Source organism: Phalacrocorax carbo, chromosome 6 (assembly GCF_963921805.1).
Source record: "Phalacrocorax carbo chromosome 6, bPhaCar2.1, whole genome shotgun sequence".
NCBI classification, from domain to species: Eukaryota; Metazoa; Chordata; class Aves; order Suliformes; family Phalacrocoracidae; genus Phalacrocorax; species Phalacrocorax carbo.
In genome coordinates, this window is record NC_087518.1 from 63439212 (window position 1) to 63467199 (window position 27988).

The following is a 27988-nucleotide window of genomic DNA, read 5'->3' on the forward strand; positions in this document are numbered from 1 at the left end:
TGTCATACGGCCCTCGAGCAGATCGACACTCCTGCCCAACTTGGTGTCATCTGCAAACTGGCTGAGGGTGCACTTGATCCCCTCATCCAGATCACTGATAAAGTTATTAAATAGAACTGGCCCCAACACTGAGCGCTGGGGAACCCTGCTCGTGACCAGCTGCCAACTGGATTTAGCTGCGTTCACCACAACTCTCTGGGCTTGGCTATCCAGCCAGTTTTTAAATTTTTTTTTATTGATAATTTTTTTTTTTTTTTTTTTTAGTCAAAGATCTTCTCAGATTCTCTTCTGTAACCTTTACTTGACATTTTAGACAAGTAGAACTGGAATATGTCAAATGGATTGATTCGGATAGATCTAAAGCTAGAAAATACATAGCAGAAGAAAAAGAGGTAGACACGAGTAAAACCAGGAAGGAGCATAAAGGCCCCAAAAAATGAGAAGTGATAAGGCACATATTAAAGAGCTGAATGAATACTTTTACAGTAAACACTACATACACAAATCACAGATATATTCCTTAAATCAAAAGGAATGTGGTTGCACACACATTTTTCAACAATAGTAGACTACATTTTCCATGCTAATTAAGCATGCTAAAGTGCATCAATACTGAAGCACCTTATACAGCCTGCTGTCCCCTATTACCTAAAAATCTGGAGATATTTAACCAAAGCTGCTCTGTCATATCATCTCTTATCATCATTTAATAGTAACAGTGACTGACTTCAGATACGAGAGTAGCCAAGTGTTCAAAACAACCCACCCAGCCCTATAAAAAGACTACACTTGAGTTTACATGGCTTAATGAACATTAGATTTTAATATGACTGTTACAAGCAGACAAAAAGTGTTGTCCAAACCACTCATGACATTCTCTCCCTAGAAATATTAATATAAATTCTACACGAAGAGAAGAGAAAGCAAAGCCTGAACATAACTTGCTCTGGCACAAGTCTTTTCTCATGATCTAAAAAGGGGTGTGCAGTCAACCATGTCAGAATATACTATTATGGAAAATTAGTATATAAATGAAGAACCCAGTTTTAGATCTGAAATACAGAACCTTGAAAACATCCATTCTCATAAAACAAGCCCTGAACTCATTGCAAAGTCCAGTCTGAGACTGCCATGAGGCAAAATTAAAATAGGAAAACATCAACGTAGTTTGTTAATGGTGAAACATTAATTGTTGCCACAGGTGCTAATGTAACTTTGCTATAAGCTTTAAAGCTCATAGCTCTGTGGATCAGATCAAGTCTTTCCTACCTAGGCTCTGGGAAATTAGTTCGGAAACCAGGACAAACAACTACACTGGCTTCACCCAATTCCTGGCTAGGGAAATAAAAAGCTGATGTGCAATGGATGGTCTTCTCTAGAGCTGCAACTGTGCTGTGACACCAAGTTCTCTTTCTTCCATTCATCACTTCCAAAATATAAATGGAATGAACAGAACAAAATAGGGAAGGAAACAAACAAGGAAATATACTTCATTACACAGTGGTGGTATTTTTTACTCAGAATCTAATACCTGTAAGCAGACATGAGAAATATCAACAGAAAGCAAATGTCCCCCCAGCTCAAAATAGGCAGATCATTAAGTGATTAAAAACTGTAAATCCTTTATCTCTACAACTGCATCCTGCTTCAATCTCTAACTTGATTATTTAATTTTCACCATTGATGACAAAAATAGAGGTGCATTGGTCCAAAAATATCAAACTAAGCCTTTATAAATTCAGTGGAAAAAACGATCATGCATCTTAACAAGATGTGAAGTTCAAACACAATTTGCAACAGGTTTTTTAGGCTGATGTCAAGCCCATTTCACGTGGTAACTGGAGATATCAGAATCGCCAACAGGCACAGATAACTGTGATAGCCCTACACTATTTGTTTCTAGAGACATTATAATTTTCTGCCTATGTCATTTGAATGTCAATATCCCAGAGGAGAGAGAAGAACAAGCAGAGAAACCAAGCAGAAAGCAGAGAAATCTTTAAACTGAAGGACTCAAGCAGCAGGGTGCAGTGCTAATGCCATCACATCCAACGGGGAAATAAGACAGGCCAACCAGAGCAGCAACAAAGGTGCCTTAGCTGCTTAACAAGATGACAATCAGACCAACCACCTCAAGGGTGTGCATGGCTATAGGGGGTCCTCATGCACACCTCCAGGGAAACCTGCATACTCAATTACCTATTTGAAACGCCTGTACATCAACACACGCAGTGTGGGGAATAAACAGGAGGAACTAGAGATCTGTGTGCAGTCGCCAGGCCATGATCTGATTGCAATTACAGGGACACAGTGGGATAGCTGGCATGACTGAAATGCTGTCATGGATGGCTACAGGCTTTTTAGGAAAGACAGGCCAGCAAGGCGAGGTGGGGGAGTTGCTCTTTATGTGAAGGAGCAACTGGAATGCATTGAGCTCTGCCAAGGGGTGGAAGAATGATGAGTTGAGAGCTTATGGGTAAAAATTAAGGGGCAGGGAAATATGGGTGACACTGTTGTGGGCGTTTGCTGCAGTCTACCTGATCAAGAAGAGGAAGTCAATGAGGCCTTCTACAGACAGCTGGAAGTAGCCTCACAATCGCAGGCCCTGGTTCCAATTGGGGGACTTCAACCACCCTGATATTCGCTGGAAAAGCAACACAGCAAGCCGTGCACAATCCAGGAGGTTCCTGCAAAGCATCCAGAACAACTTTTTTAAACAGGTAGCGGAGCAGCCAACTAAGCGAGATGTGCTGCTGGACCTTATACTAACAAACGAAGAAGGTCTGGCTGAGGACATGAGGGTTGCAGGTAGCCTTGGCTGCAGCGACCATGAGATGGTGGAGTTCAGGTGGTAGAAGCCGGGCAAACAAGAAGGATTACAACCCTGGACTTCAGGAGGCCTAACTTTGGCCTCCTCAAAGACCTGTATGGAGGAATCCAATGGGTTAGGACTCTAGGAGGCAGGAGGGTCCAAGATAGCTCATCAATATTCAAGTGCCACTTCCTCCACAGTCAAGATTGGTGCATCCCTGTGAGGAGGAAATCAAGTAGAGGAACCAGGAGACCTGTATGAATGAGAAAAGCACTTCTAGAAAAACTCAAAACGAAGAAGGAGGTTTACAGTATGTGGAAAAAGGCACTGGCCAATGGGCAGGAGTATAGGAACGTTGTCAGGGTATGCAGAGATGCCACGAGGAAGGCCAAGGCCCACCTGGAGCTAAATCTGGCAAGCGATGTCAAGGATAACAAGAAGGGCTTCCTCAAATACATCAGCAGTAAAAGAAAGAACGGGGAAACTGTGGGCCCATGGCTGAACGAGGTGGGGGCCCTGGTGACGCAGGATGCGGAGAAGGCAGAGGGACTGAATGCCTTCTTTGCTTCAGTCTTTGCTGCTACAGCTGGCCCTCAGGCATCCAGCCCCCAGAGGGGAGAGAGAAAGTCTGGAGAAGGTCAGAGATCACTGAGGCAAACTGGATCCTCACAAATCCACGGGCCCCAATGAGATGACCCACGAGTTGGGGGTTGACCTGCTGGAAAGCAGCTCTGCTGAAAAGGCCCTAGGAGTGCTGGGGGACAGCGAGGAGACCCTGAGCCAGCACTGTGCCCTTGGGGCCAAGAAGGCCAGCAGTGTCCAGGGGTGCATTAAAAGGAGTGTGGCCAGCAGGTCAAGGGAGGTTTACCCTCCCTCTATTCCACCCTAGTGAGGCCACATCTGGAGTGCTGCATCCAGTTCTGGGCTCCCCAGTTCAAGACAGACAAGGAACTGCTGGAGAGAGTCCAGTGGAGAGCTGCCAAGGTGTTCAGGAGACTGGAGCATCTCCCTTTTGAGAAAAGGCTGCAAGACCTGGGTTTGTTCAGCCTGGAGAAGAGAAGACTGAGGGGGGATCTCATCAATGCTTATAAATACCTGAAGGGTGGGTGTCAGGGGCATGGGGCCGGGCTCTTTTCAGTGGTGCCCAACGCCAGGCCAAGGGGCAACAGGCACAAGCTGGAACACGGGAAGCTCCCCCTGAACATGAGGACAAACCCCTTCCCTGTGCGGGTGCCAGAGCAGGGGCACAGGCTGCCCAGAGAGGCTGTGGGGTCCCTTCCCTGGGGACATTCACCCCCCGCCTGGACGCGGCCCTGTGCCCCTGCTCTGGGGGTGCCTGCTCCAGCAGGGGTGGGACGGGGTGAGCTCCAGAGGGCCCTGCCAACCCCCACCAGTCTGGGATTCTGTGAATCTAGATGAAACTGAGAGAGGGATTCTCTTAGAAATTAACTACACTGCAAGCATGTGAGATCATGGAACTGCTTATACAAATTGTACTTCAACTTCTTCCCTTGCCCACACTTCTTCCACCTGTGTGCTGTACTAACAGAAAACTGTCATGCTTTTCCTCTTTGGAAGCCTCCAGGCTTTGCTAAAGAGGAATAAAACAGAAACAAAAAAACACATTTCCCATCTGTCTTAGATGGTGAACAATTTTACTATCACAGAGAAAAAGATACACACAAAATTCTTCAGAGTTCCCAATAACTTTATCAGCAAGTCACTTATTGCTTTCTGTTTTTATTTATAGTTTATATTTGTGTTACTTTGGCCAATACTTAGAAATTCAGGAAGTTTGGGGTTTAGTTGTTTCACCATCAACTTTTGGTTACTGAAATGCTTGTATTGCAGGGAATTAATTCCCTCTCTAAAAATAAGGTTTAAAATTTTTTTTCTATAAACAACCATGTGAGAAGACATAAGTCTTCTCCATAACATAAGCTCCAATTGAACTCTTCCCTCCAAAACTTCATCCACCTCAAATCGAAATGCATGCTGCCAGAATTCACTACTACAAGTTCTGTAACTCCAGGATACATTTGGACAAGATCATCTTAACCACAGAGAAATGTGCTCAGAGAATCAGCTTTATTCTCTCATATAAGCAGTTTCTCATTAACCCTGACTTTCCAAACCTGGTCACATTTGCTGAAAAACTGAACAGAAGCCTACACTATGTAAGAACTCAAAGTCTCCTGATACTTCCAAAACATCCCAAGCACTCCCTGGATGAGAATTTTTCATTAATGATCAAATACTTGTGGTACGTTCAACGCTCTGTGATGTGGTCAAAAATTAAGACTATCATTACTGCTTTCATCAATTGGAAGCAAACATTGTAACTTGAAAGAGTTATGACAAATCTTTAAGAAATTCATGAAGGCTCATTTGGAAAGACCAGTGAGGTGATACTCCACTAATATTCTGTCACAAGAACATTGAAGACCATAATTCTGAAATATTCAGGCCTAAATATATAAACTCATGTAGAAGCTAGAAACTCATGCTAATGATTTTAGATGTATTGAAGTTATATGCCTAGCAATTTGTACAGACTCTTCGGTGATGATTGCTGCAACAAATTACTACGGATAAATACACTAAATTATCTGGTGTTTGTAATGGTCTCCACTGTCACACCATGGCAATCTGTGTCTATAAATTCTTAAGAGCTTTTTAAGAAGGTGGTTAATGATCTATACCATTATTTATCCCACTCGTTCACCCACCTCATCACTGCCCAAAACTATGATTTATATTCTTTGGGGCTGGAAGTAATTTTTTATTAAGATTTAAGGGAGGCTTCCAACTGTTTGACCTTTATGTAACTCTGTACAAACAGAAATGATATCTAATACGGTCTTCCATACATGTCAAGCATTTCAGCCATTTTGCAACAGGCTCGTGTTTTCTTGCTCATTTTGCCCAAAGCATTTCCATGGAGAAGGAAGCTGAAATCTGCAATCTGCCCATATCTTCTGTTTCTTCATTCTTCCACATTCACAAGTACACCCTGGAGGAGTTCAAGTGTCATTCATCCAAAATCAGTCCATCTCACTAAAACATTTGAAAACATTGAAATGCTACTCCTAAAAGCATTTATACAGCCGGTTCTTGAGCAAACCACTAAGTTTTTGCATTCTACCACTAGAAGAGCTCCGAGAACGAAGATACAGAGCTCTGTTTTTAATGACTGCGTTGTTTTTACCAGTTCATTTCTCTTTCTCCATTTTAATATCTTTTTAAAAATATGCCATAATCTCTTGGCACGTTCCCCAATGTTCTGCAGTTTTAGTATGACTGTTAGTGAAAGTGCTCATATTTTGCTCTATTACCTCACTCATAAAATTCACCAAATAGAACATGAAACAACTACGGTTAATCTCAAATGCTTCAGTTTTATCAAAGATTTCCTAAACATTTTTCCTCCTCTCTCTTCCTGGAAAGGTATATAACTTCTTATAGTAACTGTTGCTCTTTACTGTGTGGGTTTTGGTATGTGTTTCTCATGCACATCTGCCTGATCTTCCTGGAACCTGTTAAACCTGAGGGAATACTAATACACCAGGATCCTCAACTTCAGCATGACTTTCTGCTGCATCATAGCCCGGATTTCCTTCGTGCCAAAAGAGTGACTAAAATGATCACAAACTACATGACCTTAGTATATGCACTCAGTATTTTCACAGCAGTGGCTTGCTTTCACATAAACTAGCCTTTTAAGTATCACTGGAGAGTTAGCTACACTAGACATTATGTTATACACTTTTAAACAATTCGGTACTTGTTTTATTGGTAGCAGTTGGTATTTGGTCCCCTTGTTTGTTTGGATTTTTTAAATCATGATTGAATACTGTATGTTATTTCTAGACATCTATTGCAGAACCCCTACGGGGGGGTGGTCTTCGGCTATGTTCTTATTAGATCTGTTATATCATTAAAAACGCTCTGCACTCAGTTAAACATTTCTTAGAGTATTTAAAAGCAGAGTACACAAAGTTCTGTTTCTGACAATATCTGGACACCATTTTCCCCCACAGGACCGCAAACACAGCTCTCTGAGGCCAGGGAGCGTCTACTGACATCAACAAGCGCTGGAACTAATCCCCAGATTCCCATTTCTGCAACGCATCAGTTGCAAACTCCTGTCCTAGAATAGGGGTCGCAGCAATTTGTTGCGGTGCACCGAGCAGCAAAGACTGCCGTTCAAGCAGTGTGCAGGGCTCACAGAGCTGAAAGAACTATCAATGTTATTTGTTGATTCTGGCACACAGGTAGAAAGGAAGAACCTGACAACCCTGCACTGCTGAAAAATGACTCTCCAGCATGGAATTTGTAATGAAAACACTGTCTGGCACCCCATGTGCGTGGGAGGGCGTTTCATGCTCCGTCAGGAACTTAATGCAGCAACAATGAAATGTACTGATAGAAAGGTGAGTGAGTGGGAATGGGTGAATACTGTAGTAGAACTCAAGGAAAAACAAGTTTTATGTAGTTTTAGAAAGCATGATTTGAGAACCTTCCTATTTCTGTATAATGTAGCCCCTCTTTTTTCAAGCAGTCTAAAAATAAGAAAATCTTTGCTATTACATTTGAAACAGAAGAAAACCCTCATCTTGTAACAGCTGATATCAATATTCATACAGAATGTACGTATTAAAAACATACTCATGGGGTTACCTGCCTTCCTGTTTACCTATTGTCTAACTATTGTCTACCTGTTGCTACTTCAGCCTCACCTCTGATTTCCATCCACACTGCATACACCCTTCTTTTTCTCTAATCTCTGAGATATCAAACAGACTCTGCAAAGTGGAGCACAAAGTTCAAGTTAAATTTTCATATATTATGTCAAAGCATCTGAAAGCTGCTCATTTACCCCTAGCTATTAAACACAGGTTTCACCATTACATCAAACATTTTGTAACCGGTATTTCACAAGGCTGTTAAAAGTCTTGTGACTATATAGGCAGCGTACAGCTGCTACTTCTACTATGCACTGGGGTTCGCTGCCATGGTCTTTAAAAAGTTGAAAAACACCAGAATATTTTTAAAAAGTGACAGTTACCATCACCAGGTCTTATCTGATTTTTTTCCCTTCAATCTTATTTCCTTGAAGGCCCATCGATCATTTACAGCTGACACATTTCTCCTGTTCCCTCCGCTAGTGTGCTTAGTCATTGAAATCTGTCATATTAAGCAGCATATTCCATCATAACACAACAAATTCAATAATCATTTCTTTATAGATTCAATTGAAGCATTTAGAAGTACCAGATATAGGCTTGTGGAGTCACCTCAACTTCTGTTTCTTTACATCTCTAGTAAGCACTTACCAACTTCTGACTTTTAAAGACAGATTCTAGTACATTCAAATGTGTTAGAGGCTGTAGATATTGCACACACTCATTCCATCACCTCTTTGGTCAGCAGTCTGGAAAACAGACTGTTTCTAAACCATGTTATCCTTTTTGTTTGTGCTTGTAATCATTTTAAGATCATTCATGTTTTAGGGAGAGCAGTTCAAAGAATTTTTAGAAATGGCAGAATGACATGGTTGCCGGAGCAGGAAAAATCTGCAGCCCTGTCTTTTGGGCATTTGTATATATACAACTTCAATTCAAGGACAGAGATTTAGGACTATATGGGGGTTGTTATTCATGGGGAAAAAAATAAAGAGGAGGAAAGTTGAGAAGCATGGAAAAATGTATGCTTTCTTCTTCTCACTGCTGCCACTAGCAGAGTAATAGGTACATTATCAGACGTGCAATTGAAATCCCATGCCACTTTACAGGTATTCTCAGCTGACTGTACAAACGTGACACTTAAAACTACAGAAATAACTCAGCATAAGGCTAGCTATACCTTTTAATACAGTTATTTTCCCCTCTACTTTCTTAACGGCCTCAAGTTCACCAACTGCTTTAGGAAGCTGACTACATGCTCATTTGCAGAGGCTGGTAAAACACACAGATCGGCCTATCTAAATACAGCTAATTGCAACCTCCACTTGTGTGTGGCAAGCTTCCACACAAGCACGCAATGGAAACGGCTGAACAGCAGAGCCATTGTGCACCTGAAGTGTGCCCATCACAGCTACTGCAAGGATTGCACGGGCTTGTTCAGTTTAGCATCTCCACCTCTGCACAAACAGCTGGTGCCGTGCACGTAGTTAGCCTGATTAAAGAATCCCACAGACCAGTGTCTTTCAAATTTGTCACTGCATTTTTACCTGGTAGCTTTCCAAGAAAGGTGACAAAGGCCCCTAAAGAGACTAGAGAAACCACTGCTTGTACGCACTATAAACATGGCTAAAACTGGAACACCAGGAATAATCACGCTACTTGTGCTACACTGGGGCAACTGACAGTAAAAAATCCATGTCTCTGCATCCAATGGGAAGAGAAATAAAATACTACATATTGTGGATGGAAGACAGCATATTTTTTATCCAATTATTCTACTTACATAACATTGTATTTGAAAACAAATTCTGTTAAAATAACAAAGAGTGACAGAAACATATTTGTTGGGTTAAATTCAGCCTTAATTCAGAACTTGTTTACTAGGTATTCAATGACGCAGCAATAACAACTTGCACTGCAAAATACTTCTTCAAAACTAGACTGTATTATAAACAGAGGATGGTTCTGTTTACATGGCCTCAAACATGAAACTCTCAGGAATTAATTAGAACATACAATAGTAAAAAATTTCTGTGCATTATGCATAGGTATCAAAGATTTGAAGCAAGTATTAAGAGACTTATTAAATACCTTAAAGACGACATTGCTAGAACACCAAACAAGAACAAAAATGAAAACCAACAACTTCAATTCCTCTGATACTTGCACAATCAAAACAAATCTCATTTTTAATAAGCAATGCACTAGATTTGTAAAAAAGACCACATTTTAACAAAATCTTTGTGCTAAATATGATTTATGAGGATAAAAGATGTTCAGCATAACAAAAGAACAAGTAGAATTACCAGGTTGATCTAATTTTATACTCAAAGGACTTAAAAGCAGACAAAAGATTCAGAAAAATAATTATTTTGGTTAACAGTAATCACTGAACCATTTCAAGCACTCGGTCATATTGCAGCCCTGATTCATACTTACACTTACCTCACCTTAACCTCTGTGTCCATTTATAAAAAGAGGAGTATATAAAAATTAGTAACAGTATGATCTCTAAAAAAAGGAGTAGTGCTTCAAATATACTAAATTTGAATAAATAACTATTTTTGGTGCTACTTCAGGTAATTTTTAGACCCTTTCCTGTGAAATTAGGGTAATGATACCCTATGACTCAAAAGCAGAAACTGAAGTTGAACTGAACATACACTGGCAATAACAGATCAAACAGATATGTAGGAGGTTGCGAACAATAGACTGGAAAAAGCTTTTACATATAGAATAACTAATCGTAGGCTTACAGAATATCCTTCAGGCTGTGTAAATTAGAATAGTCACATGAACCCACCATAGCTTTATCTGAGCTTTACAGCAGGGTAGAAAAACCAACAGATTTAAAAACACACACACATTTATAAGGACAGATACAGGCTGAATCTCAAGCACTCAGGACTGAAGAAACATGCTCTGTACCACATGGTCTTACAACATACAGGCCCAGGGTTTCTGATTCCACGCTATTTATGTCAAAAGTGATTTCACCAGGCAGCACTCGCCCACAGTTTGCCATCTTCACACGTTCCATTCACCTTTAACTCAGCGTCTTTCAACCCATTTTTTAAATTTTGCTATGCTTTTCGCACCTTCAGAACTTTACTACCAGGGATTCTTCTCTGCCCTTTATTAGCCCCTCCAATGTAAATCTAATTATTCTGCTTTCTTAATTCTTCCCCACTGTTTTTTTACTGATAAATGCTCATCCATTAGTCACAACTTGTACCACACATCTACCATGAGTCTTCTATAATCAAGCCGCAGAACGCAGGTGTTATTCAAGATGTAATTAAAAGGATCCTTACCTTTCCAAAATCTCTCACGTCAAACAAATCGAATGCTTCAAAAAGTTCACTTTTCTTCATCCCAAATACTTCACAACATGCCGAAAGAAAAGTCCTTATATTCTTCAAGCAAAGAAACTAGGGGAAAAGAAACAAAAATACTAAGCATCAAGTGTGTCTATTGGTAACTTGTACGCTCACTTTGGTCACAAATACATTACAAAATTAACTGGTACAATTATTTGTCAGTCAGTGCTTCCACTAAGCTGTGATCTTCCACTGGTTCTAATTCAGCCATGAAAGTTCCCTTTAGACTCAAAAGTGTTAACCAAATTCTGAGTAGACACTTTGAGAACAGAAACTATTTTCTCTCCTTTTACATAATCAAAGAGAAATGACAATATGCTACTGGATACAAATTAGTCTAAATACAGACTTACTTTTCAGTTCTTTACAGACAGCATAGAACAAAACAAAGTTACCTTAGCAAAATTTTATTAATATGAGAAAGTTATTCTTCATGTAAACACATCAAGTGTCTTCAGCTGTTAATCTTAAAGTCTAGTTTAAATGTTTAATGAACACAAGTGCACTGTTTTAACACACTAAAGACATTATGAATACATATTCTCCATCTGGAACACAAGAGGGGATGAAATTTGCAATTCAGAAGTTGTTTACAATTTATATAGTGGAGATTTAAGATCCTCAAAACACCTTGATTTCTGTACTGAATCAAAGACTATTTCCCATGACATTATCCACATGCATCAAGGATCATCTGAGTCTGGACAAGAATAACGCTTCTGCCACAATGCTCTCCTTGTAAGGCTTTTAATGCATTTTCCTGCAGGCTATTTTTCTGAAGGACCTTACCAGTACAAAAGACCATAATTACCAACAGCATTGCAGTATCTAAAGAGGGATAGCTAAAAAGTGCAATACCATTCTTGATAGCGATTAGCACTGTAAGGTAGTAGTACCTTATGTGGACATCAGCTCCAAAGATGCTGTTGTAGAGTCTTACGATCCACTACACAGTACAGTTCAGAAGCAAACACAATATCTATAATCAACAGTATTTAAAATGACCCAGCACTGTGCTTTGAATACACATTTTAAAAGTACTGATACAGCAACTCAATATTAACACTGAGTTCCTAGACATTTCCACGTTATAGTGGATTCGTAAGAATAAGGATCATTTGCATTTCATATACACAGACAGGAGTTGGACTTGGTGATCCTTGCAGGTCCCTTCCAACTCAGGACATGCTATGTTCTATGTACATGTGGACCAATTATAGAATTGCAGTATGTTCAAACTTAAAGTTGTTTATAAAAGCAGTATTTTTTATATTAACAGAGTGTCACACCCATACCTTTCCTAAGTGCAAAGTAATAAACACCAAAACTGCTCACTCAAAGTATGTCACTGTTTTACCTTCAGCATAAGACTACAATTCAAGAGGGAGCCCTACTTCACATCTTACATAGAACTAACCAGCCACATTAAAGCAGAGCACCTGAGAGGTCAGATTTAGAGCAAGGTTACAGATGTGAAAGCACCAATTCAACAAGAGAAGCTTCAAGGGTAGACAATTCCAGTAGATGGTTGTGGACATCAAGAGAACAGCCAACAAACTCATCGCAAAGCATCACAAAAGCAATCCCTGCACAAGCCAAAGCTCCCAGGAAGGCATCTGTGATGGACAATTGCCACATCAAGTGTAAGGGGCCACAGATGTACCAGGTGGAGCTGTAGCCTCCACCCTTCCCTCCACTACAAACAGCCCCGTGTGCACGTGCTCCCAGCTCATGGGACAGCCAGTGCTGGGCTACACACCGGGCTGCTCGAGGGCAACACTGCATTTATACTGCACTGCTTGTATGCCTTGTGAAATTTGAAAAGTTCATCTAGCTTGCTTAGTCAATATCACAAACGTCTCCCATTTTGCAAAGATTATAATTTTCAAGTCAAATTACAAGGTTAGAAGGCTGAGAGAAGTAAAACATATGTGATCCTTTCACTGTGACACTGGCAGAAAGAACCAGAAGATGAGCTGGTTTGGGAGGCCGCAGCTTTGGAAACAAGATGGCACATACAAAGTGATTGTTTTCTGATATATTTTTCCCCAGGTTTTAAATTTTTTTTCTTAAAAGCCCATCGAGGGCCACTAGGTTTGTCTAATGCAGAATACCAATTCAACTTGAACACTGATTTACTTTCTTACACTGAAATTTTCACAACCACTGACAAATTTTTTCCTCACTGGAAAACTCAGCTGCCTTTTTAAAACCTACGTTTTTAGTTTAGATTAGTCAGTGCTGAAGTCTGCCAGTGCAAAGAAAGCTTACGGCTGCATTAAGTTGTTTACCTCTAAAGAAAGCAAGAGGTTAAGGGATAGGCAGGAGCTGCCACAGGTCTAAAATCTGGCCTAGATTTGCTAGAGAGAGTTTTATTGAGTTGCATTTAGCATCTTAAGATACCTAAAAGAACTGTTTAATATATCAGCAGTTATGCACAAACAAAATGCCCTTCCCATTCTGAGAAATTTCTCCAATTATTCTTAACAGAGGTCCCCTACAATAGAAGATCAAGATGGCAGCATTTTTTTCAACAAGATTTATCAATTGCTTCAAATTTGGAGGGATTTTTGTGACATCAGCCTTTTGTGGTTAAATTATCATTACAATGAATTATATGAAAATAGATGGGAGAACATATTACAAGAAATTAAGTTTCCCTTAGCCCACATGTTTTAAAGGAAATGTTAAAGTACCTACACTGTAAGTAATAGATCAATAATCTTAGGAATATTCTAACAGAGAAAACAAAGACGACTAATTCTTCATTCACCCCCACCCCCGCTTTTTTTTTTTTTAAATACTCACTACTACATTAAGTGGTAAAGTGGACTTAACATGTATCATACGTTTAATAGGCTTGACATAATTATACTCTAATATTCAGTAACCATACGACAACACAGCAGTTATTACATTTCTTGTAGGCTCTAGAAACCACAGGCTAAGCATTTGTCAAATCTGCCTGCACTTGAGATGGGAGCGCATCATCAATGTGTGCGCCAAAGGGTGCCTTTAGCAGAACGGGCCTCCTGGCACAGAAGCCTAACCTCCCTGCTACTTCGAAGACTGCTTAGTGAGCTTAGTTGGGCATTCGATGATTCAGGATGCATCAGTTTTCTCTTGTAAAATGAAAATGAAAGGCTTATTGCTAAACTATTACGCTAACCACAATAGCTACCAGGATAAAACAGTGAGACTACTAGAACCAAAAATGTGTTCATATTTACATGCACTCATTTTGCAATAAAATATTGGGGTGGGGGGAATCCTTACAAAGAAGTCATTATATGCTACTCATGTTTTGGAAAAGTTATTTTATTATAGTATCCAGAAAACTTTCAGAAATATTTCCAAAACTTTATATTGCAATCATTTAAAGAAACAGTTTTCCTCAATGAAAACAAAGATCTTTATCACTGTAGTTATTGTATGAAGAAGTGTAAATTAGTACAAGAAACCTCCAAATTAAAAAGGGCATACAGCTAAAATCTAGGAAGTTCTATAAAAGACAACTGTCCTCACCGGCAATAAGGAAAAGGCACCATCAGCCTGCAGTCTCTCATTAGTAAGTACAGTCCTCGGGATATCTGGAAGCCTACTACATTATTGTGTTTCTTTTTCAAAGGAAAACATTATACTTCGGCACACCACAAGGGAGATCATTTAAGGCATTAAGAGCAGTTGGGTACCCTTAGAGATGCAAAAACAGCTAGACATCTCGCACTCGGTCTAACCTCTGAAAGTCTGCTCCACAGGAAATGTCTTTTAGTACAAGAATTGGTTTCTCTTCCTGAGAAGATAATATAACTTTAAAACATTCTCTTGAAAGAGGTTTGGTTTTTTCTAATACATGGCTATATTAGGAGATGTCAGTCCAGAATTCTTATTACATGGATCAGTAAAAATATTGCAGTAGGGTAATATAAGCCATGAGTCCAAAAAAGTTCATAATAGTGAAAAATAGAGCTTGTTTCTAGCTCATTTCCAGGAATACCATGAGAGGGGAGCACACCCAGCACCCAGAGACTGGCCAACAAAATCACAGCCCGTTGGGGTTCAGGACCCCGAGAACAATTTTCAATATTAACATCTGAAGATTATCAAGACATTTCTAGAGAACCCTAATGCTTCGCAGCACAAGTAGTTGCACTACTACAGATAGATAATGTCATTGTCAGGGCTGCTGAAATGGTACAAACTCTTGTGATAAACCACTGAGATTTAATGGAACAGATCAGAACTGTAGTGGCCTCTGGTCCATTCTGCACAGAATTTAGTTTAAGAGGTATTAACACAACATTTATTGAAATCAAAAGCAAGTTTAAAAAAGTCTACTACCTAAAAGAGCAGGTGTGGGTTATATAATTGGGACTGTATTTTTCTGAACAAATGGAAGAAAGTGGGCAAACCAATTTATACTGAATTCCACAGAAAAAGCGTGCTGTTTTCTACCCTAACATTTGCCACTTCACACAAAAAGGAACATTTATCTGAGGCTTCTTCAACACAGCACATGGTTATGTGTGCTGACAGAAACGTACAGAAGTATTTTACAAAGGGCACGAATAGAAATTATTAATTAGGCACACACAGGCACAGGCAGGACTACAGCTGCCCACAGGGAAGAAGGGTTTCTCTAACCAGGCCTCTAATGGAGTGAAAGATGAAATGCAAAAGAAAAAAGAAAAAAAATCCATTTCATATAACCTCTATTCATCTAATCTTAGAGGTATTTCTCAGAAAATATATTTTAGCACTTAAGTCCTTCAATGGAATAAAGGTCTGTTTGGTACAGACCATAATATTCAATATCTAGATGGGTCTTTTGTACTAAAAGCACTCCTAAGGGTGTTCAGAGACCAACATAAAGAGCTCTGAAAACCAAATTCTGCCGAGAGACATTTATATGAAATCCCAAAATAGCAACACCAGTCAGGCAAGTGAAAACTGAACGGCCAAGAAATGACAAGTATTTAGGAAGGACAGAGTTCTAACCACTTTCAACTTTCCTTTTTTTTTTAATTACCAATAGTGGAAAAAAACAGCTATTTGTACTTATTTCAGCTTCCATCTCCTTTTTATCATGGTGATTTAGTCACAGGCAAGGAAGAAAGCTTGGGTAGCTGGCAGTTTCCTTATATTTGTATCTGGACCAACACTCGTACTGCGTTTAGGACAAACTAGAGAACAGACTGAAGCCTGAGACAGTGTAAATAGATGCTCGGCTATAAAACAAAATGGATCACTGGCACTATGTCAGGGAAGGTGGGTTCTTTCCCCAGCATGATTCCCTTTTGCTGACGCTGTATATCCATCCCATCGTCACCACACTTCCCAGGCTTTTTTTACGTGTTGTGTTCATGGCCCCACACAGACTTCAGGAGGTTCCCAATAACTGAGGCCAGTCACTCCTAGCCACTGATCGCACAGAAGCTATGACAAAAGAGTAAAAATATAGAAAAAGGACTCTGCTTAGTCATTTGTCCACTAAAGCCACCTTGCCTCCTGTGGGAGAAATATGGTATGTCCATCAGGGGAAGTCCAGAAATCTTCCCCTCCTATTCCTCCTCTAAATGACACCACTTTATAAACTACACAGCTGCAGCTACTCGCCTTTGCCTAGTCTTTAAATGGCCTTATAGGCATAAACAAAAAATGGTGGGGCTTTATGTCACAGCAAGCATTTTATAACAAAAATAGCTGAGGAAAGACCAGACATTCAAAACAAGTATATAAAAGGGAAGTAATTAGATGAGCAAATTCGGCTTCAATTCACACATCTCGGAAGGCACAATCACTTTTTTTTTTTTAGTTTATGAAATACTGATGTTACATGCAAGGAGGCACACAGGCTTGTGAGGATGGGAGATTATTTCCATCAGTCATTTATGGTCTTAGAAAAGCAGAATTACACAAGAATAGAAGGCAGAAGAAGATTAGATCATTGCCATAACACTCACAATGCTCTTCCTACACCTCAGCACTTACTGCAAAACATGGACTCCTGACCTTTCCTGTCCATTTCTGGGATGCTGATGAGAACAGATTAGCTGGGAATATCTCATTTTGATTTCCACTCTGTTCCTGAGAATATACGCAAAAAGGAAAATAATGCAGTTATACCTCTTGAGCGAGAGGAGGAATACAAAAATTGCCATAATGGATTTAACTGTAAGAATTGCTTTCCTACATTCTGTCACCAAGATCGATATGTGCAAGTTGTTTCAGTGAAACAAAGCACCGAAACTGAAGAACTTGTCTCCTCAAAGTTTCCTTCAAATACGTTGGTTAATGCCCTGAGGGTTGCAGATTTTTCTCTTCTCACTTGTTTCAGTGTTTGTTGCAACAACTGTGTTGACAGGAATAACAAATTCCATACTAACTTTGTTTGAATCCTGCTAAACGCAAATACAAGAGAGATATCCAAGAACTCCCTACTGTGACCAAACCGCACCATCACCTTTTCTAGCCACGAAGTGAGGGTACCATGACCGTAGCAAAGCTATAAAGCAGCAAGACCAACATTGTACCTTGACCCTATATACATAAAAAAGCAACAGTAACTAGACACACAGACCCAAGGGTTTCATCAGCTCCCACATAATGTGTGCGCCCAGGAAACGCCTAGCTTCCTCCAAATTCTTTCAGCCACATCCAATAAAGGAAAATTAGGTACTTACAGCTACAGCTGCTCATACATCAAGGCCTCCTTTCTGTAAACCAAGCTGGACGGTTCCCCAACGCATGCCATCTTTGACAGACCAATTCCAAAAGCAGGATTACCAAAACAGGAGAACATTATACCCCTCCTAGATGACAAATTTTTTATATATATATCTCTGTACATTCATTAACACCAGATAGATTACTAGGTACTCGGACAAAGCAGGGGCCCACTGTGGTACTGACAGAACTGTACATTCAGGGTTAGCGATTCAACACAGAAATCATTCCTGGCTCCTTCACAGATTTCAGCAGCCAAAGCAGATTAGATTAGTTCTGCTCTGCCAACAGGAGTAATTATCACTATATACAGTAAAAAATAGCTGTAAGGATTCTAAGTGAATGAAGTACAGACCCACTGATGAAGTCTTAATTCAACATCTATTAATGTCTTTTCCTAGGCCAGCGAGAAGGGAAACAGCAACATCAGAGCCAAGAATGGAAGCTTTAACATTTATATTGTTCCTATGCATGCTGCTTTTCTTGTAAAGATCTTTAAACCCAGAGATTTACTGAGGGTAGGCAATGCAAAAGGGCCATAAGGAATTTAAAGACCCAGTCAATGTGAGAAAATGAGTGTTCCTATTTTCAGTAAGCAAATGAAAGCTACAAGGCTGTCTCCAGAGATTTTTTTGGTTTCAAGTGTCACAACACCACAAGTAGGCATTATTCTTTTTCTCACTCTTAGATAAAACATATTAACTTGAAAATTACATTTTAAAAAGAAAGCAACACACGCAGGAAGAATACGTCACTCACAGCACAGGAATTTGGGTTTTTCAGGAAATTTAGGTTCTGCCTCTGGCTTCTTGTTCTGCAAACCATCATTTGGGTGATCAATATTTTTATAGCTCTAAGCAGGAGCAAACAAGCCAAATATTAAATACCTCCTAACCTTTGCTCTCCAAAAGGCTACAAAGCAGATACACTAATGAAGATGGAGGAGATGCACACCGAGATCTGGAAGAGGCAGGCTCATTATCGGTATCTCCGCAGCTTACAGCCTATACTTCAGCTCTTTGTGGAGTCACTTAAGAACTATTTCGGAGTAACAAAACATGGAAGACTGGCACCATTACATAACTGTGAAGAATTTGGTTTAAAAATGTGCTATGCAAAGAACAACAACAGACATCCCTTAATTCAGAGAATTAAGGAATAGCTAGGGAGATCCGTAGTGTTATTAGCTTACTAGATGTGGGCATTCTTTGAAGGCCTACACAACGAATAGGATGCTGTACAAACTATAAAACTTATTCAGTTCCATTGAACCACTGCAAACACAGTATTAATATTAACAGCATGTTCTTTATTTGCTCAGTTAATGTAGTAATTAAATATTCATTTAAAAGCCTCTCTTAGAATTCCTGCCTGCTATTCAGTTGTGTCTACTGGCTTCAGTATGAAGTTTTGTTTATGTACATTTACTCTTCTCTGTGCTTCAAAGAAAGAAAATGGAAATTGAAACTTGAAAAAGAGCTGAGGAAGCACAAAGGATGCTCAGCTTTTGTTAGTACTGATACGGGGTGAACAGAGGGCAGGGGGCGGAACTCGGGCCTTGTGATACATTCCTGGCTCTCTCCTTGGCTATGCTGGCACGACAGCATTGGTGAAGCAAGTGAGGGCAGAGAGCATTTAGATTCTCTGTGTCTCTCAAGTCAAGTACTCGTACAAGCCATGAAACCGGCAACTTCTAGTCAACAGTTACCAAAGCACATTCAGTAAACAGCTTCCACGTCCCACCACCAGAAGGGGAGGCACTAGGCTGTCTGAAGAAGCAAGAAGCCTTTTCTCCTTTACCTATTGTAAGATGAAGTGTAAGAGCACACTTCAGGAAAGCACACAGTCACTTTTTAGACCATAGAGCTCCAACTACAGGAATTCCCCAAGTGTAACTGGCAAGAGGCACGGGCATGAGCTCGGGACAGCATCCTGTTGCAAAGGGCAATTTTTTGAGGAGCCCGGTGTTCCCCGATAGCAAGACTTAACAAGTGTGTTCTGCAGTATCTTGTCAAAAAGAACAGCAACTGGAACACGGTATTAAGTACACAAAGTGCACAGAGACTAGCTAGGGTGTTCCTGTGCTTAGTTACCTTTCCAAATGACTTCCAAAGGGGCAGGAGAGGGGGGAGAAAAAAAACTAAAACCTACAGTCCGATACCTTTAAACAGCAAAACGACTGGGAAAATCTTGAACAAATTAGCATTCGACATTTTCATGATCTGAGAGGGAAAAAACATCAAATGCATACTCAAACCACCAGAAAGCTTACTGCTACAGTATGAAATACAGATCTTCACACTGGTGGTAAAGAGAGCACCCAACACATTGGTTTCGTACTGTCAGCTTGGCATACTAAGACGCTGTTTCCATTGTATCTTAGTATATTTACTCATGACTGCATCTGGTTTTTACAAGTCTCTAATGTTAGTGTAATAACATGAAAATACATCTTTCTTTGCCTATACCTGTTCAAAGGAAATTAATTTTAGGGTGTAAGGAGCCCCACGAAGATGCGGCAAAAGACTTCTACATAGGCTAAAGGTCCTGGCCCAGAATTCACCTGAAGGATCCACACTTGACTTCAGTTCCATTACAGAAATGCAGTCCCTTTTGCTGTTTCTACCCCACCCCCAAAAATAAGCACTACTGAATTCATCATCCAAACCGGATCTCCTGTGTGAATAAACTGCGGCCCTAGTGCCTCAGACACAGGCCCTACAAGGCCAGACCTGGATCTCAACAATGTAATTCCTTCAAAAAGACTTACAGAGCGGATTTTTTAAGATCTTTTTTTAAATTAGCATGTACTGGCTTGCTCTCTCCTAAGCACTTTAAAAGGTCTCAAAGCTGTCAACACTGAATCCTGCACAGAAACTCAACACAACACGGGGGGAAAAAAAAGAAAAAAACTTCACAGGGTTAGTCACTGTCTATTAAAGGTGAACCTAACCCAAATAACTCCTATGCTCTTCTGTTTCTTATTTGCAGATCACATAGATCATGAACTAGTTCTATAATTTCCAACAGGAAGGAAGGATGTCTTTATCATTCATTAGTGTTAACATACCTGATTCATTAAATATTTTTAATGTTTTCTTGAATTGCATATGAGTAGTCTTTTCCAAGCTCTCATGAACACGGAATAAATTCCTAGCAAGACCTTAAGGATGTAGTACAGCTCTCTACAAATTGCTAAATGCAAATACAGCTGTCGTCTAGTTACCTATTTTAAAAATCCACTGTTCTATTTTTGCTGGCGCGTCACTTCAGGTTTGCAGTTTATTAGACCACACTCTGTGGGAAGAACAGGGGTTTCTGATACATTCAGAGAACAATTCTCAAGGGTTGCAAGGCAAGTAAGTAGAACAGCTAAGCCCAGAAGCCCAACCCCAAACTACAAACCAGTGGGGATAGCTGCAAATGAAAAACAAACTCCAACAGTAAATTTGCAAGATTGGAAGTGAAAACTCCGAGGTCACAAAGTGTATTGCTACATTTTTACACTTTGTAATATTCTCTGGAGCGTCAACGTATTGGGCCAGCACCAAATGTCATCTCCCACGCACCTGAGCGCCATACAGTCCTGATCTCAAAGGCTGAGGAAGGAAGTCAAACTCTTAACTGCTCAAATTTATCATACACTTGCACAGAGCTCCATCTTACCTACCAGGCTGAGAAAGTTAGATGCTTCTGCAATCTTTATTACCACATATATCACATTTGAGCATTTCCCGGTACCAATGATTAATCTATTAAAACAAAATTCAGAGTTTGCTTTACTGGTCCCAGATTCTTACACAATTATAAGCAGTGCAATGGGTACCAGACACATGATCTTTTTCTGTTCAGTAGTGAAATAAAATGACCCAGGCTAGGGTGCTGCACAAAGCTCACCTTCATTCACTGAGCGAGCACCAGGTGTTCCACCTGCGTTTCAGTCCTCAGCAAGGGTGTCTCCAGACCCAGACCTGAACCAAGGCTCAGACCAAGTGCTGAGCTCTTCTAACAGCCAAATAATCAAACCATGGTGGAAAGCAAAACAGCTCAACTCTTAACTATTCAACAAGGGGTTTTTTGTCCCACTCTGTAGGAGCGGCTTTCTGCCCCACTGCCTTGTATTAAAGAAAATTAAGAGGATGGCCCTAAAAATCTGTGTTGCTCTCCATCATGACAGTGAGGAAAGGAAGTTGTACAAGTTTAAAGTAAAAATATGTTAACTGCCCTACGATTGTTAATGGAATAACCATTTGTTATCTGAAGGAGTTTTTAATATATGTATTGAGGGTGATTTCACTTCTGAAACATCTTAAACTATAAGCTTTCAGCCCGTGTGTAAAGATTAAGCATGATAAATTCTAAGTTTGATTAAAAATAGGGAAAAATTATTGCACTACATGACAAATAAATTGTTAATGCTGGATAAGTAACCTAATTACATTACTTACCTAGTATTAAAGATTTATTCATAATCCAACTATAAACCTGCAGAAGAAACACTCCTCTCCACGACACATCAAAAACCTGTGGGCACCAGTATCAGGGCCTCCATCGTTTTCAGCCAGGAGGCCAGCACGGGGAGAGGCAGCGCGCTGACCACCGTGGCCTGCGCTGCGCTGGTGGCTCTGCCAGCTGCTTCCCAGCGGCACCGCCAGCGACAGCCCCGTCCCCGGGACAGCCGGCACCCACCAGAGGAGCAAGGCAGGCCAGCCGCAACTGCGGCTGCTCACCTCCACCGGCACTGGAGCCTTCAGCCAGGCACCCACGGCTACCCACCCTGCAGACCCCCCTGACTGCCTCGGGCAGACGGGCTGAGTGCTAGCCGGCGTAAAGATGGCACAGCAGGCAAGATCCGCCAGCGCCCCAGCAGGCCTCACGCTCCCGAGCTCTATAAAACAACTTCTAGGCAGTGATGAAGTTGGCCAGGATGAGACGGGCAATCCCAAACATCCACAAACCACGATCTTCCAAAATACTAGGCTCAGTGAGGGGGACCACAGGGCCATTCATCCCCTCACCACAAGACGCCTCAGCCCAGACACTCATGCAAGTTCAGGAGACCTCCCTGCTGAGGTCACCTACACCTTCGGAGATGTTGGTGGTCACATCGGGAGAATGGGAAGCCTAAGGTGATACAACTCCGCAAACGCTTAATGCTTCCAGATAACACAGACCAGGTAAAGCAGAATTAAAAGCAGACAGGTACCATGCTACAGTTCGTTTTGCCAACGGGATTTCAATACACAACCCCGCACAGACCATGTTTTTAACCAGCACATGCCTCACCTCTGAGAACATGTTCTCAAACAGATGGTGTCACCCTAGGACCTGCAGGATCTGCGCTATGTATAGAAACATAGATATTTCAAGTAAAATACATATATTTGTTTCAACTTACAGTGAGGAAAAATGTTTAATACCACTTATTCCATAAACAATTATGATGTTCTAAGACTCTGATGTATTATCTTTATGCATTACAGCAAGTCTTTCAGAGAAATCCTCCAAGCACATCTTTCCTAAGACTGATTTTTGTTTGGTCCAATCATTTGTAGTACTGCATTATCTCAAATGAGAATTAAAAACACTTTCAGTGTTAATGACACAGCTTTTCAGAAATACTTAAAGCTACTACATAGACCACACATGATTATAAGTTTTCATTTGGGGTTTTTTGGGTTGAGGTTTTTTTTGCTGGTTGTTTGTCATTTTGTTTGTTTGTATTGGGGCTTTTTTTTGGTTTTTTGTTAAATCTAGCAGAACACACTAAATCAGTTTGGCGATGAAGTATCCCCTCTTGCTTGCTTTGAATATGCTACATACCACTTCCATTAGATAGCTCTCTGTTTCTGCACTGGAAAGGACAGCAAGTAATATTCTCTTTCCTCATGCCTCTCATTTTCCCTGTGTTGCCTCTTTTCAACGTTGAAAAGTCCTTTTTCTATTGAGCTGTTCCCTACTGTTTCATACCTTTGAAAACCTCCACTGCCCTTCTCTGCACCTTTCTCATTTTATTACATCCTTTTTAAAACAGGAGAGCACAACTACAGGAGCACTGTGGCTTATGCAATTGCATAATGAGCCATGATGCATAATAGCATAATGAATGTTTTGGGCACAAAACAAGCTTCTACAAATGCACTCTGCAAAAACCCTTGGGTGCTACATCCTCCACAGATGTCTACAAGAATGGATTGATTACTGCTCTGAAGAATGTGGTCCGGATGATGATGAGATATTGAAGTAGATGAAACAGTGCTTTGATTCACAACTGCAATTCCTGTGATAAACATGACACAAAAACATTAATAGTCTCAACTTCCAAAAATTCTCTGAGGGAAAAGTCAGTTAAAATACAACTCTCAAAATGTGGAGTCTAATGTCTTTGTACCCACAACTGTTTTCTACAGAGCCACTCTGAAATCCAGCCAGTTAGGCAAACCGCACTCCGTTTCTTCAGTGACATGTTACCTTCCTAATTAAGGAATTCAAAGTAAAATATTGATTCTTGCATTATATCAATAAGTTTTAGAACAATCTCTACCATTAGCAACATTAATTTACAACATCAACTTAAAATCAGGTGAGTCCTTAAGAAGCTGCAGTAGGTTTCCTGCCTTAAGGCTGACAAACAACGAAATGTAAACCTGACATAAAATGTTTCAGCTGTACATCATCATAGATCCTTGCTGTCTAAAAGGCTGCATCCATGCACCCCAGCTGACTGCCAAAATTAAACCCATCACTGAAGGCAGCCCAAATTTGTGTGGGAGATGTGTCAAAATCACACAAACACCTACTTCCACTAGTATGAATTAACAGCTGTGATCATCTCAGCAGAGGCAAATGAGTGAACACTCACAGAAATTCAACTGTCACCTCTGTATGTCACCCACTTGACATCATGGCTGAATCATACTGATGCCTTGCCTCACAGTAACCTTTGAAATACACCAATAAACAGTCCAAAACTTTATTTCAAAGGGTGTCAATTTGGCATCTCAGTGTAAAACATGAGCATGATCTCATGAGAAGGAAGGATATTTATGAAAAGAAGAAAAAAATTCAAATTAAAATCCTAGAGCACAAGTCAGCCTTTATCAGATAGCTTAAAACAATAAAATGGCAAATAAACCAAATACTGTGAAAGTTCTACAGCAGAGTATAACTTAGAATTATCTGGACTCTCAGTCTGCTGACCAATCTGCTATGATCAGGGTTTTAAATGGAGTATGTGGGCACCAGTGAGAAGTCTGCATTACTGAACCGTACTACATGCTGAGTCTTAAAATGCTAATATCACATTTTTCTCCAATTCAACTAAGAAAATTGTTCTTAAGTTACTGCAGTATAGATGGCTGTTTCAAACAGCTCATTATAACCAACGTGAAGGCAGGTTCAGCAAAGAACACAACATAATCATTAAAAGATCTGGTCCTCAGCCTTCAGCAGGCAAAGTCCATAGGAAACCACAGAAGACCACAAATGAAAGCTGCCTTTTCAACAGAGAGCAGCATGGAGCCCACGATGCGGAGCAAGCTTAACGCCTCCACACAGCCTCCAGTGCACTGTCTCAGATCCCATAATAATTAAATCTTTCAGCAGTGCAAAAGGCAACTGCCATACCGGCAAAAAGCTTTATTGTTATTGTATATTGGCAGTTCCTGCAATATAGATTACAAAATCAAAGGGTGCTGATAAAGCCCAGGAGAGCAGCAGGGGGGCAGAATGAGACACCACGCACGAGAGAGCTCCACTTAAATAACCACCTGGGGGACTCGACCACTAATGCCTCGTCATGCACAACTGTCTTGCCACCAGGTATTTTCACTCTCTCACTTCACAATCACCTTAGGAAAAAACTACAGAATATTTACCAAAATAATAATTCTGATTATAACATTATTCCAAGTGTCCATAGATGACAAATTTTGTTAAGGATCATTTTAAAGTAGTTTAAAGAACTCATCCCTCTCTTTAAGCTGCTGACTTCCAGCTGAATGACTTCAGAACAGCACTGCACGTATATTGTGACCTCATGAAAAGAAAATTGCCTGAACATTGCTAAAAATACCTATATTCCAGGTATTCACCATCCCTGGAAGAAGGGCTGCATAGATGGTTACCATTGGTTTTATGCTCATATTGTCACCTTTCTTAAATTTACAAATAATATACACATCAGTGCCAGAAACGTTCTACCAGAGCAGACCTTAGAACCACTAACGCAGGAAGTCCTCACGCAGTGCTCTGCTGGTCTTCTGAACTTAGTGAAAAGGGCTGATCCCGCCTATTCTATTCATAAATTAATCCCATTAAAATCATAAGGTGCTCATACATGCAGAAGAAAGATAATATTTACTATTTTAGCAACAGCGTATGCTAGCAGGACACAGATTCTAACTTGGTTTTATAAACACATCCCTATCATCTTAAATTTAATATCATCAACAAAAAGTTAAAGAAGGCATGCCAAAATCATAGCAAGATACTGGCTATTTGCAGAGTCCACATAGAAATCAACAGTCACTCTTGTCACGGCTAAAAAGATTTCTGCATGAGCAGTAACCCGTTACTGGGTTTGGCACCGATGCATACAAAAAGGGAAACACAGCAACATAATGCAGGTACAGTGAAAGCATTTGCCTGCCTGCCGGCTGTAGGCAAATATTTTTTTAAACCTATTATACAGAAGAACACATACAAAAGCAATACAAACAGCTGCTATAACATACTTTCAGACCTCTGAACAGGCATCAGCTTACTAAATTGCCTAACAGAACATCACTTCAACACAAATGATTCCTTAGGTGGTTTTTTTTAAGTAACATATTGAATGCAAACATTCGAACTAAGCTGTAAGTATGTCTAGAAAGCCTAGATTTTGTCTAGGACACCAAGTTTTACACCTAATTTTGTTTATTATTATTTTGTTCTACATACTATTTAGCTAAATAAAATACAGTATGATCCCAGACCAGTTACTATCTTCTAAGAGGCACGTGAGACAACAAAGCAGGTGGAGATTAGACTGAGTAACAAAATCAGTATATATGCAATTTGTAACTGGGAATTTATAACAATGACAGATCTCCCTCTGCCTCTCTGTGGAGGTGGTGCTCAGCACAAGAGAAGTAATGAGTGATTTTCAGACAAGTGGACACGATAATACCACAGAGCTGATTCTTGCCTTTGAGTCAGAGAAGCAGAATAGCAGCATGGGGTCCCTGTAGCAAAAGACAATTGTTCAATTTGTTGAAATAAGATAATATAGTGTGAACAGCTAGGCAGAAGTTATTCAGCAACATAGTTTTGAATGGATCAGAATAAGTTAAGTTATGTGAAACAAGGGCAAAAAAGTAAACAGGCAAAGCAATCACAATAGACCCTTGCAACTAGTTTTGTGGCTGTATTATTCAGGAAATATTTGTATTAAGATCCTGTTTGCTTTTTCCAGAAACTAGCATTTCTCTATTTGTGACAATAATATGCTACTTCTCAACGTGTGTTTTTTAAAAAAGATGACCAGAAGTCAGTATACAGTAGAGACCTGAAGTATACAGCCTAATTATTTAACTTTTGCAGTGCTCACTCACTTCTAAATGAAACCATGAGAGCAGCTATGTGGGTATTTTCTGTACCAAGGCCTGGAAAGTCACAAGTTGGTGACTCATCGTTCCGCGGCTGAGAAGGGCTGTGCCACACACAACTGACCGATCTGACTGATCCTCTGAACGTGACTCACAGGTCTGCCACAACCTGTGCTGAGATCCGCTACCAGCCAGAGGCCACCCCGCTGGGAGGCACGCATCTCTACGTTTTCTTGGCAAACCCTCCCGCAGCGGCTCTGCTCAACCCTTCCCACCCGCTTCAGAAGTCTCCGCAGCGCAGAAAGAAGCGGCCCTCTAGCTTGTGGGTGCACAGGTTACCCAAACACCAGCTAAATGCATCTGCTGCCAGCAGTAAGCGCTGCAAACCAAAGCTCGCAGAAGTCTGTTCTCTCTGATTCACAGAAAAAGTTACTCTAAGGATTGCAGATAAACTGTTCACCTTCTATATTGTTTTTTTTAGTATGTCCACCCAAAATGGAACTTCTCTGCATGGAATTTATTTTTTAAGTAAAAAACAAGCAAAAACATCAATTGGATATTAGGGGTGATAGTTATCAGTCTATGTAAGCAACCAATGATAAATATACAATAGATGATTTTACATCTTTTTTTTTTTAAATTACTAGATCTACCCAGAAGGAAGTAGTTTCAACCTCAACAGATTTTAAACTTTTAAAGCCTTTGAGATATGTTCAAAGCACATTTTTAAGGCGATCAATTAGCATGATTGCTACTGAAAAACAGACTGAAAATAACAGATTTGAGGTCAATCCT

The 27988-nt window shown here is 40.3% G+C and overlaps 1 protein-coding gene across 1 annotated transcript in view; it reads right to left on the reverse strand.

Annotated features, from left to right (window-relative positions):
• VAV3 (vav guanine nucleotide exchange factor 3) overlaps positions 1-27988 on the reverse strand; it is a 172217-nt gene that overhangs the window by 129163 nt on the left and 15066 nt on the right. Inside the window, exon 2 of the mRNA XM_064455631.1 lies at positions 10812-10928. Within this exon, the coding sequence (XP_064311701.1) occupies positions 10812-10928 (117 nt within the window). The remainder of the gene's footprint in view (positions 1-10811; positions 10929-27988) is intronic.